Here is a 14,048-nt window from a genome sequence, read left to right as displayed (position 1 = left end):
GAGAAAGGTGTAAAATTGTTCCTTTCTTTGTCCTCTGTCAATGGAACTCCATTCATGCAAGAGGAAGAAAGGGCAATCTTGTTCCCTTCCCCCTCCTGACTACAACAGTCTGATTGGTGCCTCTGTAAGCACACTAGTCCCTAGACTTGAGGGATAAACTTTACTGGGATCAGAAACTGCTCCAGGGGGTGGTTTGCAGGATCCAAGCCACGGTTTATAACTCGCACCTCCAATTGGGAGAACCAAAAACCAGTGCAGACTGCTGGTGTGACAACATATTTTCTAGAGGAAAATCTGCAAAGTACTTTGGGGAAGAAGTAACAAATCTAAACATAACCAAGACATTTATAACTATTTTCGTATCAATTGTCACACAATACAAATAATAAATAGCAGTGCTTGAACACCTGCCATTTCAACTCATGTCCTACTCTCCAATTATGAGAAGGGAGCCAATCATTCGACAATTTTGATGCATCCAAATGCATCTGGATAAATTAGGTGGGGCTGCATAATCATAACACTCTTCTACAATTCTGTTGCCAGAGCCACTTCCCATCTCTTTTTTTAAAAGGCATATTGTAAAATGGAAAAAATAAGTTTGAGATTTGAGTTGATATATACTTCTTAGCGTCTATAGTCCTTCAGTGTCAGCCAGTTAAACCATGAATCCTATGATCAATTTTTGATCTGCTAAATGCACAGTGCAAAAAGCAGGCAATGCAATCTACTGATGTGAACATTTAAAAGATTGATCAAGCAACTGCAAACTGATGATCAATCAGAGAATATTCTATGCTTTATGCAAGGGCTGAACTATGCATTATGCCTGACACCATTTGCCAATAAGCACTTACAAAGATACTGCAGCTGTGAGTTCTCAGTGGCAACTCCTATGTAAAAGCAAGGCAGAAGCCCAATTCAGATCAAGACTACAGTGTGAGGGAGGAAAAAGGGCTCCTGCCTACCCCCTTTGCCTTTTCCAGGAACTACATTAATTGCCTGGGTGGGGAAGGGCTGCACAATAGGGCAGATAACACACACTGGTATCATAACAGGGCAAATAACATACACTGGCAGCAAATAACACACACCAACAACTCCAGAAAACAGTGTGGAGGACTCAGTGGTGCAGTCCTGATTCAAACTGGGCCCCTGCTCTGCTTTTATACAGGAAGTGCCACTGCGGACTCTCAGCTGCAATATGACTGCCAGCCCCCCATAGTGAACTCACATAAACTGTAACATGTAGTTTGGCCCTAAGTCAGTAAGTTCAAATAATCATTACCCTGGAGGGATGCTGCTTCTAATGAGATTATGAGATGATTCCATTCAACTGGGCAAAAGCAGCTGCAAGCACCCAGCAGCTTCTGCTCAACATGGTATTACATTCAAGACAAACTCTGCCAGGTAATGCTGGCATAACTCCATCAGGAGCTCACCTTCTGTGCAACTCAGAGTCAAGGTACAGTTGCCTAGTGAACATGTTCAATGCAGAGTTCTCAACATGTCCAATAATAACCCTTCTCCATTAGCTTTAAAACTAGTAGTTTCTGCCTGACAAGGTACAGGACCAACTATGTGAAGGCAAGGGGAAAGAACGGCAACACCAGTTTCAGCTATAAGAAACCATCTGAACAATATGTAAGTGGTATGAATCAGATACATAACATTTATTATTTAGTTTATTACAGTTTATTTTCATACCCCGCCCCCATTCCCCATAAACAGGTCTCGGGGTGGTGTACAGCAATAAATATAGGTTAAAACATTACAATAAAAGATCAATCAAATTTGCTCAGATGGCGATCTAAATTTCCAATTATGCTACCATCCTGCAGGGGTGGGTGGGAGTGCCAGCCAGATGAACTCCACTGCTGTCCTCAACCAAACACCTGGACAAACATCTCTGCCTTACAGCATCAAGTCCCACAGGGAATGGATGTTACTTGGCAGAGAGTTCCGCCAGGTTAGGGCCAGGGCACTGAAAGCCCTGGCCCTGGTTGAAGACAGTCGGATATCTCTTGGGCTGGGGATCACAGGCAACTTTTTATCAGTGGAGCATGATGTCCTTGAGGGAGTATACCAGGAGAAGCGGCCCTGAAGATATGTGCGTCCCAGACCATTACAGCCCTTAAAGCAAAGCACCAAAACCTTGAACATACCTCTGCTTTGGCCCAGAAGTTATCTTTACTAACTCTCTTAATCTCAGACAGGGCATTTGTTTTCTGGTAGACAGATCCCTGTGATGTAAAGAGAAACATATTGTTTGAAACAGTTTAATTGCTATTTTTAAAAGAATGCCAGCAAGTTGGTAACATAATTCATACCTTTAAAGTTAACTTTTCTCAAAGCATTTTCTACCCAAACCACTACTGAGGCAATTCCATCCCTGATTTGATAAGAAATCTTATGCAGAAAGGTAACATCAGCACATTACGCCAATGCATAACTGCCATATGAAAGTCAAGCTTTGCAATTACAAGCAATGTACAGGACCCAAAACAAATTTACTAAACAGTCTTCCTGCCCTGGGTGTCACACCATAGTCTGGAGAGGCAAATCTGAAAAGCTACAGGATCATTCGCTTACTTCAGAAGCAAGGATCATTTACTGTGGGTTAAAGGAATTCACATAACCTGAAACAGAGATTGTTATAATGATATTATATTGCTGATTAAAAAATACAAAAAAGCTGCCCCAAGTGGTAGGGGAAGAAATGTAGGGACGGGGCAGAGAAAATGGTTGCTATGCAGGTGGGTCCAGGAAAAAGGCAAACTTTCCCACCCTTATGGTAGCTATTCAGGCTTTCCTGCAATCTTTCCCAAAACTTTTCGGCAAAGCAGATTTGGAAGTCTCAGAGAAAAACCAGAATAAACTTGGGTGGCATACAGATGCACCACAATGCTGTAGGGAAGGGGGGTGGACTTCCCAACAGCATCAAACCCAGAGAAAATAACCTGTGTGGAAAAGCACACAGAAAACTGAAGAAACAACACTTTCTTCTACCACAGGGATGAAAAGACACAGGGATTAAAAGAAACAGGCATGACGGCCCAGTTGTGTGTGTGTGTGTGGGGGGGGGACATTCTAAATAGGCTCAGCAACATATATCCTAAAGCCAGCTAAAAGTTTCAACGCCAAGGAGAGACTTCCTCAATTTTCTTATCTGTAATGGACTTTTTATAAAAAGTAAAAGGCAAAAAGACCCTCACATACTTAAGATAATTAAAGACCTCTGCCTTAGCTCTCCAGAATACAGTACTAATCATTAAAGGTTTAGTTTCCTTATACTGCACCCACTTCCTACAATCAGTGTCAAGTGTCTTTCTCACCAGTTTGGTGTAGCGGTTAAGTGCACGGACTCTTATCTGGGAGAACCGGTTTTGATTCCCCACTCCTCCATTTGCACCTGCTAGAATGGCCTTGGGTCAGCCATAGCTTTCGTAGGAGTTGTCCTTGAAAGGGCAGCTGCTGAAAGAGCTCTCTCAGCCCCATCTACCCCACAGGGTGTCTGTTGTGGGGTGAGGGGGAAGGTAAAGGAGACTGTGACAGCTCTGAGACTCTGAGATTCAGAGTATAAAGCGGAATATAAATCAAATATCATCATCTTGTCACAACAGCAATTTCATCCAGCAAACAGAAGAAAAGAACCACACTCAACTACCACAGCAAGATGCCCAGAGAATAAACAATGGTTCTTAAATGTGGCAACGGACAGCCTTCCCCACAAGAACCTACACAGATGATGAGATCATCTGGTGAGATGCTGCTTTGTTTGCTGTCACTGGTGGAGATTCAATTGAAAGCAAGGTGTGAAAGACTTTTTGGTGGCAGCATCAAGATTGTGCAATGTCTTCCCTTATGAAGTATGACTAGCATATTCTCCAGAAACCTTTAAGAGTTAAAAACTTACTCCTTTTGCCAAGACACTGGTTTGATGTAAGCGACCAGAAATCTCTGAAGGATGGTTGCTTTTTATTACCACCCCCTGCTGCTTCCATGACAGATAATTTATTTGTGTATTTTACTCCTGCATCTTGTGACAGTATTTTAACAAATAAAGCTCAGATGAAAAGTCTAAAGGCTACCAAGGAGGCTTCCATATCTTAGCTATATCCATTTTTGCCAATATAAATACAGCATTAAGTTGCTCTCTGTGTGGATACAGTCAAACTGAATTGAATATAGGTCTATAACATGCAAGAAAATAATTTGAAGATTCAATATGACAAACGAGAGAACTATAGCGGTGACAGCCATGTCATCCAGAAACAAGCAGCAATGGCTCAGGTGGTTCCCAGTCCTCCCCACTGCTGTCTGTTTTGTCACCTGCCTGCAGAGCTTGAGAGGTGGGGATAGATCCAGGTATTCTTCCCCCACCTTCTTCCTCACTATTTCACATTGCCTGCCCACCTACACGCTTGGCACTGCGGTGACAGGCAGATGCTCCTCCTTTTCCAAAATGGCAGCTGATACAATGTCACAAATATCAATCTTTCCTAATAATAATAATTTTTAAACAGTCTTTTTTTCATATTTTTGCAATACCCCTTGTCTGTAACTGTCCCCTTTCTCTGGGTTTCTGGATCGTAAACGGGCCAGGTTCAGAATTAGATAGATGATGTCTACCAATTTTCCACACACATTTCCCCAACAGAAGACAAGAAATCTACAACCACAGGGCTTGCCTCCAAAGATACCAAAGTGTTCATACAAAGAAAACTATTCTTTTAACTAATACAGCTGTACATTTTTAGTTATTGTAGCAGAGACTTGCCATTTAGGAAAACTTGTAATTAGGATTCCAAATGGTTTTCCAAATGCTATCTTCAAATGCCTTTTCTAAATCCACTCCACACACCTTTGTATAGAGAAGCTGCGTAGAAATCTTGCAAGTACAAACCAAATTATATTGCACAGATAATATACAGTATGTGATCACAAAACATTTAAGTCAAGAGTTTTGAACGGCACTGCAACGTCTATACTTGAAAAGTATGAACTAAAGATTATATCCAAGTCGTACATTCTGCCAAGTCTTTCCACACGCATTCTGAATATGACATTAGCCCTGCATCTTTAAGGGGTTTTTTTTTAAAGAAACTGACAGAACTAATTTAAATTCCCAAAGAAAGAAACAGCCATAGATGATTTAAAAAATTTATCAGCAAGCATTAATTTTCACATCAAATAATCACATCAAATATCAGCAGGGATTAACTTTCACATCTAATTCTGTCGAAGGGCCTATTGCTCATCAACAGACATCATTCCCAGAGATACACTTGCAGAATTTGCCAAGTAGCTCAGGAATTCTGCCTGGGGATATAAAAGTTACCTTTTTCTTTTTAAACCTTTGAGCCAATGTACTGAGATTTCAAGACTGATCAAAGCAGATACTCTGTATTATCACAATGAAGTTTCAAGACAAACAGCCTTGTGTGAAGCTGTACACAACATGCTTGGCTTACTAAAGGCTTACCCTCAATGCAAGAGATTGATTTTGGTCCACGTCCCAGGCAGAACTGCCCTGCACCCCAGCTAAACAGCTCTGTTCAGAATTAAGTCCCATTATATTCAGTAGGAACTTACTCCCAAGAAAAGCATTCTTAGGATTTCACTGTCAGACCCAGATTCTCCATTCTGCATACCAGAATTCTTAGGAGCAAGAGCCTAGAGGAACTCACCACTGGAGCCTGAGGACCTGCATCCTGAAACTTGCTGCCTTCTTTGTGAAAGTTGTAGTTTGCTCCTGAAGCCTTGGCCACTTTCTCCATTATAACTTCAGGTTCCACATCCTCCTCAGCCCGAGCATTTATAGTCACATGAGCACCCTGTAAAACAATGCAGACTACATATAGCTGAAAGTCAGGAAAGTATATCAACCTGCTAAGTGTAGAGCAAGCTTCCCATGTATACCCCACTATAGTCTATTGCCTCATAACAACTAGGGTAGTATCGTATTCAGCAGCACTGTTAGGGGGCTTATTTTTTCTGCAAAAAGCAATACCCTGTCACTGCAAGCCAGAGCTATGAAGGACAGAGAGGAAAAATCAAGGAAGACATGGCCAAACGGTGCCTAAAAATTCCTGTTTTGCTTTTCCCTCCTGCACCAGCCATAGAGATGCAACAGTTCAGAGTTTGGAGTGGTCAGCAATCCACAAATTATAGCCTAAAGAACTATTAAGTCTAAAAAAGTCTATGACAGTAGCTCAAAAGAGTCAGGAAAAGAAAATACAAATTTAAAATAGGATCTTCCCCCCCCCCACCAGTATTCATTTTTAGTGTTCACATGTTAAAGGAATAAGTCAATAAGAAAATCAACTGCAAGTCACATAATTCGGCATTCATGGTTACACGTTCTAGTGTCAGGTAAGTACTACTATATTCAGCTCTACTCCCATTCTGGAGACAGGTTGAACTTCTTAGATTTTGCTCTTGTTTTTAGCAATGAACTGTGAATCATACATTTTGGATAAGAATATCAGTTTTCGTAATTAAAACCCTCTCTGACTTCCGATTCAGGAAGCGTCTGTTGAACATGCTAAAACCAAAGAGAGTCTGAGGAAAAAATGAATCTCCCATTCCTCCCCCTCTCCTTCAGCATTCCTTGGTGAAATCTTCTGCAAAATAAAACAATTAGCATATGCAAAATTAAGCAGATTCCATTTATCTGTACAATGTATTCTGAGTGCAGAACTCAAGGTGAGGGTTAGTGGCTATATTTGGGATACAGACTACAACAGATGTGGATACAGGAAAGCCTAAGCTAGCATGGTATACCATTTAAATGTGTGTGGAAGGTAACATCTCAGCTCAGGCCTATGACCTTGCCTTCACATAGCTCGAACTGAATACTATGACCCAAGCCAAGTGCCTGGGATACCTGGCAGGAAATAAATTAATACTACAAGAGTTAGAGGAGCCCAAATCTGTGAAGGTGTGATACTAAAAACTAAATGGAAGACTTAAAAACTGCAAGCAAGCTCTTCCAGTTACTTAGTAACTCGCTCTCTTTAGGTTGTAGTATAGTTTGGTAGCTGGTGCTTGTTTAATGGCCTTTGACTGGCTGGTGGCCAATACAAACCATTGGAATGTGAGTCACACCTCAACTGCCTTGGTGGGTTCTAAAGAAAACCGTTTTGCGGTTTGAATCTGGCCACTGAGAGAAAACTCTGCAGCTTGTTGGCAAGCAGTAGTCTTTGGGAGATGCAAGAATGTGTTACAGCTTTGGAGGGTGGGGAGAAATCTGATGCTGTTTCAAGATTAGTATTGCCTATTAGGGTGCATGTCTGCTTTTCCTTCCCACTGCTCAACTTCCAAACAGGTTATCATAAGAGGACCATATGCTTTAAAGGCTCTCTCACCTTAAGGAAACTGGCCCTGTATGCAGCTGCCCCAGAAACATCCTACTCAGGGAAATAGGAGAACACAATGCATTATTTTTGAGCTTCCAGTAGGATTTTCCTTTTGCACAGAGACTGCAAAGCTGTTTATGTGGGAGGGCACTCAACTGAAATAAAATGGGATTACAGAGAATAAAAGATTAAATACCTTTAAAAAGTTTGCTACAGTGCTGACATGGTTGGCACAGGCTCCCTTTCTCACGTCGTTAACACCTTCGCCAGTCTACCAAAAGAAAGCATCAGAGATCTGATGTTTGACCCCTATTTAATGCATGAGATACTGCACATACATGAAGCTTTCAACTTGCACATGCAGAACAAAAGATAAGGAAAAGAAACTTCACATAACAGATGAGAAAGTAGGTAGCTCTGTTGATTCAAAGAGAAACAAAAAAGTCATATGATATCTTTTATTAAGATCAACTAAAATAGCACAACAGAGTGTGCAAGCTTTTGAAATTTCTAGAACTCTTCACCAAGCTGGATGTTAAAAAAAGTGAGGGGAACACCCTGTTACTGAAAGCAAAGATCAGAATGAGACAAATATTAACTTTATTTTGCCTTCATTCAGTCGCCCCCAGTCTGTTTATATTAGTTTTATTGATTTATTTTATAATTGCTTTAAATTAATTTTATTGGCTTTATTTATAGCCACTTATCATTACAAGAACCATCTCCTACACCCTAGACCAGAGACTGCTATGAAAAGAATGCACAGAACACTAGACTAAATATACAACCATTCCATTTTGTTTAACAATATCAAATTCCTCTAACTTCCATTGAAGGAGTGCTCGTCAGGACAGCACTAAAACCAAGCACCCCTCTACTTCACCAGAATTCCATTCCAGCAAAGGGCCCTGCCTTCCTCCAGCTTCCAGTTACCATCCATGGGGCCATCAGGAAGTGGGCAACGAGGAATCAGGCAGCCCTTTACTCTGCCTGAATCCAGCTGAGCTGAGAATCCCCTCTCTGAAGAACTTTTATACTGAACTTTAGTCATAAGACTTATTATAGTTTGATTCCCTTGAGTAGCTTTTGGAACAGATTCCTGGCTGAAAAGCAAAATTCTTAAGTAAAAATATAGTAAAATGAGTAAATGAACTAAAAAAGCATAAGGAACATCTGCAGAACCTTTCATGTTTATGTAGTTTTTCCCACAGAAGTCTTAAGGGCCTACCAACTAGCACCACTAAGGTAAATCTATTTACCCACTTTTCCAGCAGCTAGATTTCTTTCTGGTCTGTTTATTCTTAAATATTACCATGTGTGTATTTTTTCATCACTCAGTGTTTCCCTGACAATTACGATGTGTATCAAGAGGAGGTAAAGACTGCTAGGCTGCAGGCTCATTCTTGGATGTTTTGTGAGTCACATTAGGGCTTAAAAATTAACACTAATGTGAAAAAGTTTACTGTTCACCTGGAAGCATGAAGCATATTTGTATTTTTAGTTCTTTAAATATTTAGGAATGTAATCTGAACAAATTAAAATACTTCACCAGCAGCCCAATCTGAGTAAAGAAACAATAAGTGCAACAACTTATAGCCAATGGGGCTTGTCCCCATATCTAAAGTACATAGGATTACGGCCGCAGCTTTTCTGGTTTTCCCCCTCTGGAGTCAGTCTCTGGAAGAGGCTGAGGCTCAATGGAACGCTTTGTATACAGCTTCCAGGTTCATTCTCCAGCATCTCCAATTAAAAGGACCAGGCAGTAGGTGATATGGAAGACCTATGGCTGACATCCTTGAGAGCTGATGCCAGTCTGAGTAGGCAATACTGACATTGACAGACCTGATCCACTATAAGGCAGCTTTGTGAGTGTTCACTGTGATCAGAACAGGAATTCTTGGTCAAAAAAGGGATCTATACCTCTTGACTTTCCAGACACTGTCAGTAATAATTTTATACTGGGGAGGGACGGTGGCTCAGTGGTAGAGCATCTGCTTGGGAAGCAGAAGGTCCCAGGATTAATCCCTGGCATCTCCAAAAAAGGGTCTAGGCAAATAGGTGTGAGAAACCTCAGCTTGAGACCCTGGAGAGCCGCTGCCAGTCTGAGAAGACAATACTGACTTAGATGGACCAAAGGTCTGATTCAGTATAAGGCAGCTTCATATGTTCATATATGTTCATACTTAATTCTTTCATTATAAAAAAAGGAGTACTGTAACCTTTTAAATAAAAAAGACCCTAAAGTTGCAGAAATAAATGGAATTCTATTCCACATACCCAATTGACAAGTACATATTTGGGCAAACCGGAGTTGGGGTCTTTCACCCTGCAGAAAGCATACATCACTTTCCCACTGTTGAGTTCTTCCACCATCTCTTCCAGACCACCATCTATATATAATCAGTATTTGACAAGAAAGAAAAGTGAATAATCCAGCTGAGTCAACCAAAACTTGTCACACAAGTACAGAACATTAGATTCACACACTGTACTATTACAAAGTATAATTTCTATTTGTCTGAATTGTTTACCAATATGGGAGCTGGAACGCAAAGAATTTTTTTGGTTCACTACAAGGGTATGTTTGGCTTGACCACCATGAAGATCTGCCTCTGCTCCCCACACAGTTCAAACTGCTTTGGAAAGTCCATTCTAGTTTGTATCATAGCAGGCTGCTGTGCCAAACAGGGAGCTACAGTTCAAGGAAAGAGTCTTTGGGCTACAGAACTAGTTCCACAGTTATTTGGACCATCGTTTACATAACTCTACCAGTACAGCTGATCTTTCACAACATACAGAAGGACATGGAAAATTCCACGTTCAAATTCATGTTCAATTTGAGAAGCATGCTGGATGGCATTAGACAAAAAAAAAAGTTCAACCTAACCTCCTGTACAGCTTTCTGAAAGCAAGGGAGCTAGGAACTGTTCAATGCACTAAACTCTGAATGTGAAATAAGGAAAAGAGCTTTGGTAACAGTTAGAAGCCATTATGAATTTAAACTGGAAAATCCAGCTATTATGGTTGATACAGCTCAATCAGCAGTTACCAAACGAACATTATAGGCACTATTGTTTAATGGATCCACTGAGCAAAGTCAAAATAGGGGAGGGGAGGGGTGGTGGCTCAGTGGTAGAGCATCTGCTTGGGAAGCAGAAGGTCCCAGGTTCAATCCCTGGCATCTCCAAAAAAGGGTCCAGGCAAATAGGTGTGAAAAACCTCAGCTTGAGACCCTGGAGGGCCGCTGCCAGTCTGAGAAGACAATACTGACTTTGATGGACCAAGGGTCTGATTCAGTATAAGGCAGCTTCATATGTTCATATATAATATTATTCTAGACTTATTACAGCATTGTTACCTAAATAGTCACAAAAACTAATTACTCTTGCAGTTGTCAGCGTTCCTACTGAAGTTGCTCAAGAAACACAAAATTGAGTAGCAGAACTTGACAGTTATAACTCTTAAGTAGATTAGAAAAACAATAAGACCCAGAAAATACTTTAAGCATACGTTTCAGAAGAACAGGTACTTGAGGTACAGTTGGAAGCAGAGGGCTGTTCCTCATCTTTTTCCAGATCATTTTTACCACACTTCCTCTATCCATAAAAACAGGCTCTCACCCTCCAATTCCCAACACTATCCCTGGCCCATACTACCTGCTACAGTTCCTATTATTTCACTCTATCCTGCTTGTGGTGTAACCTGCTCTGGCCTGCAGGCCCCGTTACTGCCTTGTCCTTTGAGGTTCTCAACACCTGGAGAGGCCTTTCTTCTACTCTCAGATAGCCCGCTGCCGCCATCTGACCTTTGTAAGGAATTGCTAACTGGGAGGGTCAGGACTTCCAGCTTCCCTTCCATGTTCTGAGGCCTTGCCTCCATGTCTTCCGCTGCCCAGCATCTGGTCACCACAGGGTCATTTTACTGCCTTATGGTCCCCTGGAGGAATGGCCACTTGCTAACTGCCTGCCTTCACCCTGGCACTACTTTTAAAATAGTGTCCAAGATAGTGGAGGTCTATGTGGTACAGAAAACTATTCCCAGCATCAAAAGTTATAAAGTATTTATTAAGAAGAAAATGTTTACAAGCATACTTTTAGCACAGCACTAAATTGAACAAGGGGTTCCAAAGGAAACAGGTAAAACACAAATCTTTTTCTCTATACATGCCCTATACAGGGGTGTCAAACATGTGGCCCATGGGCTGAATGAGGCCCTCGGAGGGTTTCTATCAGGCCCCAGAACAACTGGCTGTCATCTGCTTCCTTCTCCCTCTCTCTTGCTTCCTTCTGCATAACAAATTAATTTGCCAGGCTCAATTACACAGGAGCTACAGAGCAAAGACTCTATTTCTCCATTGGCTGAGGCTCCTCCCTTAGGGAGGAAGGAGAGGAGGGAGAGCTTGCTCTGTCAGGGTCTCTCAATCGCACAGAAGAGCTACTGAGCTAAGTCTCTCTTCCTTCTTTTGGCTGAAGCTCCTCCCCCTCCTGGTCCCCTGGGGAAGGAAGGAAAGAGCCAGAGTTTCCTTTGCCCAGTTCTCTGGATCCCATGAGAGAGATACAAAGAAAGCACTTTTAAGACCAACAAGTGCTAATGTTTTAAATATGTTTTAAGGTTTGGGTTCTTTTAAACCAACTTTAATTGTGTTTGCCTTTATAATGTTTATACCTCTGCTACCTGACATTACCTTTTATGACATACATGGCCTGGCCCAACAAGGTCTCATTTATGTCCCATCCGGCTCTCATAACAAATGAGTTCGACACCTCTGCCCTATCAGATGTTAAATCAAGGCAGGCTCCTTTTACTTAGGATGTTACAAATCCCTATAGAGTGGTAATTACCTTGAAGCTTGATTGAGCTCTTGAGGTGAACAGTCAATGGCTGCCTTGCCAATGGAGAGGTCTGTGTGTGCTCATGGATGCCACACCCAAGGAAAAGAGCTCCTTCCTTTTCCAAGGAGTCTTTATCATATCTGTTTTTCTACCCAATGACCAGGTTATACCAGGTCAAAGAAGCAATTCTTGGAGATCTCCAGGAATCCCCTTCCTAAAAACTAGCTAGTATTCTACCCTTCCAAATCTGTTCCGTACTAGGACAAAGGGAAGAGCTTGACCCACTCATTATCTCTCCTGCTGGATATATTAGCGTTTATATGAAGGTGAGCTGAGGTATGTCTGGAAAACAATTGCACTGACTTTCCCCATCCCAGTCTGGTCTCTGCCCAGAGGGGAAAAAACATCAAAAGACAAAGTGGAGGTTTGGCTCCTTTTAAACCTCCCAGGAAAAAATGCATTTCTTCACACTGCCCAAAAAAATCTAAGTGCTACAGCAACAAAATGTACTCTCTGCACAATTAAGACATTAAAGCCTCACTGGCTGATTTCCATAATTTGTGCACTTAACTTTTTACTGCAGAACCTGAGGGTGCATGTCTTGGCAGAAGCTGGTATCCTTAATGCAAGAAGGTGGCACATCCTGACAACCTCATTTACAATCTGGATCTAAATATGTTTCCTCAGAAGGAAGCCCCACCAGGTTCAATGGGATACAATTTCCTGTTAACTAAGCTTAGGACTGCAGCCTTAAGAATATTTTGCTTAGAATTTGGTGTAACACCTTCAAAAGGAAATTCAGTTTACCCACAAAGTTGTTTCTCCCCTCCTCTCCAACAAAACAAGCAGATTTTCACTCAGTAAATGTTTTTTACAATAGAAGACTTCCTTCAAGCTGTTTTAACAGTCAAGAATTTTAGTTCCTCTCAATAGGAAGCAGCCAGCCACAAACATACAAAATGTGAACAGACTAATACTTTTGGTCCAAGCCACAGCTGAACTTTTACTTCTCCTCCTGGGTAACCTTCCCCAAATTAAGGTTAGTGAACTACTCAGCACTGTCAGCTACTTCCCATTTTCACAGGAACCCCCCCCCCTCAACCTACAATTAGATGATCAATGTTCCTGAACTGAGGTTCTTCTTCCCAAAGATCCCCATGCTGGGGGTTCCAGGAAAAGGGGCTCAATGCCTTTAACAGTGGTATTCAAAGAATAATTTCTACCAATGTTTCATTATGATAAAGCAGCCCCATGGAAGAAGCTGCATCTGCCAGAGGTTTTCTACACATCTGATAAAAGCATCAGAGTCCAGTTCCCAGGAAGAATGGACTTCATAACATCAAAGGAAGTTAACTTTAAAGCCACAATGTCACAATTTGATTTAGACATTACATCAAATCAAGATTTCCACTCCATACCCTGACCTTGAATAGCCCAGGCAAGCCCGATCTCGTCAGATCTCGGAAGCTAGGCAGGGTTGACTCTGCCAAGCACGTGAATGGGAGACCTCCTTGGAACACCAGAAGTCGGGAGGGCAGGGGCATGCTTTATTAAGCCACCTCTCTTAATATCCTCCATGCCCCCAGTAGGGGTCAGTCACCAGAGGTTGCCATGACTTCCACATGCACATGCACATACATATGCACATTAAAAAAAATAAAAAATTATTATTTTTTAAATTCCACTTCATCATAGGTTGAAAGCCATTGTTTGCACTTCCAAACATAAAGGTAAACTACAGTAAGTTTTAGTTTCATGTCAGCTTTCATCTTCCATCTGCTTGGCACTCCAACCGCTATAGTACAGGGGCCTCCTGTGTGTGTGAGCATGTTAAGTGCTGTCAAGTCACTTATGG

General features: G+C 41.6%; 1 protein-coding gene across 2 annotated transcripts in view; it reads right to left on the bottom strand.

Moving 5' to 3' along the window:
* DBNL (drebrin like) overlaps positions 1 to 14,048 on the bottom strand; it is a 34,452-nt gene that overhangs the window by 16,556 nt on the left and 3,848 nt on the right. For both annotated transcript variants that reach the window (XM_060251595.1, XM_060251597.1), the window contains exons 3-6: positions 9,639 to 9,751; positions 7,558 to 7,632; positions 5,691 to 5,837; positions 2,166 to 2,243 (exon numbers count right to left, since the gene is read on the bottom strand). In XM_060251595.1, the coding sequence (XP_060107578.1) occupies positions 2,166 to 2,243; positions 5,691 to 5,837; positions 7,558 to 7,632; positions 9,639 to 9,751 (413 nt within the window). The remainder of the gene's footprint in view (positions 1 to 2,165; positions 2,244 to 5,690; positions 5,838 to 7,557; positions 7,633 to 9,638; positions 9,752 to 14,048) is intronic.

This window comes from Heteronotia binoei, chromosome 12, assembly GCF_032191835.1.
Source record: "Heteronotia binoei isolate CCM8104 ecotype False Entrance Well chromosome 12, APGP_CSIRO_Hbin_v1, whole genome shotgun sequence".
NCBI lineage: Eukaryota > Metazoa > Chordata > Lepidosauria > Squamata > Gekkonidae > Heteronotia > Heteronotia binoei.
The sequence above is the reverse complement of the archived record's forward strand: the minus strand, read 5'-3'. Positions and strand labels throughout refer to the sequence as shown.